We start from the raw sequence: 5,799 nt of genomic DNA on the forward strand, positions 1-5,799 counted from the left end.
TGATAAAATATTAGAGATGTCTGGCTGGAGAAAGTAAGTCTTTTTTTGTTCTTAGGAACTGGAATGGAAATTAGAAATCTTGCAGTTTGCTTAGGTATTTGATCACTTTTTAAAAGTGATGTGCCAAGTGCTGACTCATTCTTAAGTTTAATGAGTAGGTTGCAAGTGTGGACTCCTATAATACCCCACTCCAAAAGAAGAAAGAGATTGCATGTCTGTACTTAACTCCCATGGCTGATAGTGAATAGTGTTGCAGAGTCTCCTAATCTGTTTTCACTGACTTTGGGAGTATTCACTATTTTCCAAAACTGGTACATCATAAGAACATCAAGTTTAATCCTACAGATTTAGATCACTCATACATATGTTAGGACAGTTTCCTTTAAGCCACTGTGTCTTTTGCAACATCTTAACTCAGGGATTCCATATTGACCCTGCACGACATGTTGGGCAAACTAAAACCAAATTTATTTCAACCTGGAAATATCCTTCAAAATAATTTAAATAACTCTTTAAAGTTTAACTCACTGTCTTTGGGAGTATTAATTTGGTGTTTCAAATCCCTTCCCACCTCCCCAGCATTTCCATGGTTTGTGGGGGCGGGGAGCTGGCGGGCTTCTGCTGGGCTACTGGCTCACTCTGCTCTTCCTCCTGACCATGTTAGCATCAACTCATCAGTCCAAGACGGGACATAGGTCAAAGTGAAGATAAAGGATTATGGACCAATGTTAAGATACCGAATCATTATCTATTTTAACCCCAGATTTCAAAATTCAATTTTTATGTTTTTAAACTTTACATTTCAACTTCAGATAAGATATGCTATGAAGGAGAAGGATATAAGGACACTCTCCCATCTCCTCTTACCTGCCCATCCACATTTATTAGTATAGTAACAATATTATCTCTACATTGCTCATGTGCATTCTAGTCTGTAACCATGATTACCTTGGTTATGTCTTAGCTCTACTCTCAGTGGTCACCGCCACTACTCTTTAACATGGCTTCCCCATTCCTGAGTTCTTAGTTTTGATTAATTTCCTATACGGCTGGATTTTATCCTTCATTTTCTGTTTTTTTGTTTTTTTTTTTTTTTGCTTTTTAACAGACATACATTATGACCTTCAAAGGATACGTTTTTAATAGGGGTTCATGAGTGCTATTTTCCCTTGCATGCTTAGAATGACAACGCTGGTTATACTTTCTTTTACACAAACTTCATAGACACTGCTTTATCATCTTCTAATAGTGATTGATGTTGCCAAGAAATCTGACGCTAATTTCATTTTTTCCCCCCTTGTAAAGACCTTGCTTTTTCTGCTTGGATTCTCTCCTTATCCCTGAAGGTCAGTAAATGCTCCGAAATATGGTTGGAATTAATAATTTAGAATCATTTTTCCTGGGGTACAGTCTACCCTCTAATCTACAGATCTAAGACTATTGTAAAACACTTTCCTGACACCACTTTCCTGTTGTATTTTATTTTTAAAGCACTAATTGCATGTATAGTATATCAAATCAATATAGTCCAACTTTCATGTTTCTTCTCTACAATCATTTGAGTGTCTTTATTCTTTTTCATGTCTGAATTTTTGCTTCCGTCCTGTCCACCATGTTTCTGAACATGTTCTTGTCACATTGTTAATTACATTTTGGTTCCCTCTAATGTGGTTTTCATCTCTGTAATAACTTTTATTTTCCTTCTGCTTTCTGCCTGATACCTTTCAGCCCCCTTTTCAACTCTGGCTATTGTTTAATAATCCCTTAGTTAAAACCTTATAAATCTTGTACAAAGAATCATTTTCAGTTTTTTTTTTTTTTTGAGACAGAGTCTCACTCTGTTGCCCTGGCTAGAGTGCCGTGGCGTCAGCCTAGCTCACAGCAACCTCAAACCCCTGGGCTCAAACAATCCTCCTGCCTCAGCCTCCCGAGTAGCTGGGACTACAGGCATGCGCCACCATGCCTGGCTAATTTTTTTTTATATAGTTTTAGTTGTCCAAATAATTTCTTTCTATTTTTAGTAGAGACGGGGTCTCGCTCTTGCTCAGGCTGGTCTCGAACTCCTGACCTTGAGCGATCCACCCATCTCGGCCTCCCAGAGAGCTAGGATTACAGGCGTGAGCCACCGCGCCCGGCCGATTTTCAGCTTTTTTAAAGCCTTATTTTTTTTTAATATGAAGGGCTTTTGCTTAAATTTTCCTTTGTTTCCTTAGGCAAATTATCTTATTATAATTGTTCTTATAACCGCTGTGTTATGTAACGACTGTTACACTGATGTCTTTCTGCCACAGGTTTTCTCTACCCTCATGTTCTCACAAATATGTGTCACCTACAATCAGTGTATCTATATCCCGTATTATTTTTGAAAGAACTTAATCATAAGCACCCTATTGATTTCTTTCTGGTTAATATTCATCATTGAATGGTATCAACTTTTAACTAAGGGTAGCGTGAGAATGGGAAGATGGTTGGTTAAGATCGTGATAGCTTTTATTTTGGATAGTAACTTCAAATACTCTTTCAACAAAATCTGCTGTTTTCTTTGCTCCAGGATATAGTTCTTCTGGGTTTTTAATATTCTAGAAGTGGGTGTGGCTCAAAGTGGAGCCCTTTAATTCACAAGCCCCTGGGCTGCTTCTCCTCCTGTCTCTGGATGCATCCTTGCTGCAGGTCTCCGCCTGCTTGAGTGCTGAGGAGGGAGGTGAATGGTTTCAGATTTCCTAAAGGTTTGCATCATCATTTGCATTTGGTATTTGACACTTTTTCTCGATGAATTGTACATGGCAAGTTTTAAACATATTTTTAGTTGTTGTTGTTGATTTTGAGAGGACTCAAGTAAAAAAGACTACATTTTCTGTGTTGTTTTCTTTTTTTCAAAGGCCTTTTAACATCCCACTTCAGTTTCTGCCTTTTTTGATGACTGCTCCTCAGCTGTCCTCAAGCAGTAAAGTCCAGGAGGAGTTTCTTCCCTATGGCTGAAATCCATTTACTAATATTGCTCATTATGGGAAATAAGAACTGGACTTTCCCACAGGCAAAGGAGGTAGTTAGGTGTAGGTATGCGGGTTGATTTCAGGAGAATGAAGAAAGTCCCAGGGCTGTCTTTTGCAACAGCAACTCCTCCCCTACAACTCTCCAGCATTTATTGTCTGAAATTCTCTAATTGGATTCATTTTTTTTTTACTTTCTCTTTTTTTGTTTTGAGACAGAGTCTCACTGTGTTGCCCAGGCTAGAGTGCCGTGGCGTCAGCCTAGCTCACAGCAACCTCAAAGTCTTGGGCTCGAGCGATCCTCCTGCCTCAGCCCCCCGAGTAGCTGGGACTACAGGCATACGCCACTGTGCCTGGCTAATTTTTTCTAATTTTAGTTGTTTGGCTAATTTCTTTCTATTTATAGTAGAGACGGGGGTCTCACTCTTGCTCAGGCTGGTCTCGAACTCCTGAGCTCAAGCAATCCTCCCTCGTCGGCCTCCCACAGTACTAGGATTACAGGCGTGAGCCACCGTGCCCGGCCTCTTTTTTTTTTTAAAGGCTAAAATCCCAGAACCCCCAGGAAGATATGGTGATACATTTCACCTGTTGCTTATATGTTTGGAGCTTACTAGGTTATAAACCTTTCCCTAAGGGCAGATTTCGAGAGTTGGAAGAAGGAACATAGAAAGATTGTAGGTGACACCATATTAGCGAGAATAAGAGGGTGGAGAAAATTGGAGAAGGGGAAGTAAAAAGAAGAACCTCTCACTGGGTTCCAATGATGGAGACAAGGGCTCAGCAGGCTCCCCTCCGCTTTTCAAAGAACGGATGCTCACGCCGCTGGCAGACACCATTAGGGACTGGGATGAGATGCTTACCAAGTGAATGAATCCGGCAGCAGTGAACCAGGTACTGAGAACTATTGATAGCAGTTTGGAAAACTTCACTGAATTACTAGAGGAAGAAAGACAAAGAGCTGTTGGGTCTCTCTGACAGGTTCCAGAGCAACACAGTCACCTCATCCTCTAAGACCTTGCTACTCAGAATGTGGTTCATGGTCCAGAAGGGATGGCGTTACCCAGGAGTGTATTAGAACGTAGAGCCCAGGGCCCACCCCGCTCCACCAATCTGCATTGTTCCAAGATCCCCTACTTGATCCACATACAGTTTAGAGCTTAAGATGCACAGCTTTAAAACTCACCAGTCACACACGCTTGTTCAAAAAGTTTGAGTTTTGCTGCGATATCCATTAGCCTGATATTATATCACTTGTAAAAATACACTCTATGTGGATCAACACGAGATAAATTTAACAGATTGTTACATTGCCTAAATAATACTACGAAATGCAGCATGCCAGCAATTCAGGGAGTAGGCTTATAAAATGAAATTTTGAGCAGAATGCAGAAATGTAGAGTCGCTCGTAATGCTGAACTGGTAATAGGATCTTTGAGTGAAGAGGATCAGAGGGGCTCTTGTCTCCTAAGTAGGACCTTAGAGTTTAGCTGAAATCTCTGTGGTTTTCAGCAAGAGCCACCTGTCATGCAAGAACAGCCTTTCCTGTTCTGACTTCTCCATAATGCATAAACACTTAGCAGTGAAATCTGCCTGGCATTTGATGCTTTTAGTGAGAATGTAGAAGCACGGAGGTTTTGAGTGGGTAGCAGAAAAAACTGCTTAAAGCTTTAGAAGTATTACTGCTCAAAGGTAGTTGGGATTTTTGTTGTTGCTTGGAGATATGTCGGTGATTATTTCTATAAGCAATAGTTCACTGCTGCTGCCTGGTAACTCCTATGCTTGGAGGAATTGTCTTACATTCTAAAATCTGAGGAAATTTTTTTTTTTTTCACCTATCCAGGAGAGACATGATTCATCAAAGCAAATGTGTAGAACCAAAGCCTCTGAATTTCTTTGATTTTTTTTTTTTTGATGGTGGAGGGACCCAAAATTAAAACCTAAATGAACTTACACATCATAGCTTTATAAAACAAAGAATAAGCAAACTCTTTAAAATGATTGCAAAGTTTTCAGCCAGTGTGTGATGTAATATAATGGGAGAAAGTGAGTGAACATCATCTTGGGAGCTGAGGGACTTCATGATTTTTACACTGAAATTCTGATGGCACATGAGTTGCGTTAAAGGTTCAGTTAACATTTTCCTTTCCTAATCCAAACTATTGATGGCAAGTAAGCAGTATGTCAAACAGGGCTAGCATTTACCTGGTTTTGATGGCTTGGAGAATTTGCAAGATTTGAGGAAGTTCCAGCAGCCGTAATGCTCTTAGGAACCGTAAACCTACAAAGAAATGGAAAGAAGAAAGCTGCCAAAAGAAGAGGTTCACTCCAGGGAGGAGCCTCAATGAGAACACCATTGGGATTGCTTACGTTCTCTTTCTCAAATATAATATGTTATAATGTTATAGATTTAAGAACATGAGCTGTAGTCCAAATACTAGGCTTGACACTTTATAGCCGTTGTAATCTAAGGCAATTGTTTTACCCTCTCTAGTTCCTTATCTGTAAAATGGGATTTATAATAGTACCAACCTCACAGAATTGTAGCATTGATATAAAGCGTGTAAAAGCATGCCTCACATATAATAAGCACTATTCATTTTACTCTAACTCCTCCTTAGAATTGAGAGAAAATTTTCCATAATCACTTAAACTATACAATCTCTGAAATATGCTTGCTCCTCGATGTTTGTATGCTGTTTTCCTTTATGCAGTTTGATAATACAATAGCAAGGAATAGAACTGGTATTCATTTTATAGACAATAAATAATAATATAAAATTGCATAAAACAAATAAAAGTATGTAATGTC

At 39.4% G+C, this 5,799-nt stretch overlaps 1 protein-coding gene across 1 annotated transcript in view; it reads right to left on the reverse strand.

Moving 5' to 3' along the window:
• Positions 1 to 5,799, reverse strand: part of KCNU1 (potassium channel, subfamily U, member 1) — a 167,116-nt gene that overhangs the window by 143,098 nt on the left and 18,219 nt on the right. The window contains 2 exon segments of the mRNA XM_012651091.1: positions 3,851 to 3,926; positions 5,193 to 5,268. Of these exon segments, the coding sequence (XP_012506545.1) occupies positions 3,851 to 3,926; positions 5,193 to 5,268 (152 nt within the window).

This window comes from Propithecus coquereli, unplaced genomic scaffold (assembly GCF_000956105.1).
Source record: "Propithecus coquereli isolate 6110/MARCELLA unplaced genomic scaffold, Pcoq_1.0 Scaffold349, whole genome shotgun sequence".
Classification (NCBI taxonomy): Eukaryota; Metazoa; Chordata; class Mammalia; order Primates; family Indriidae; genus Propithecus; species Propithecus coquereli.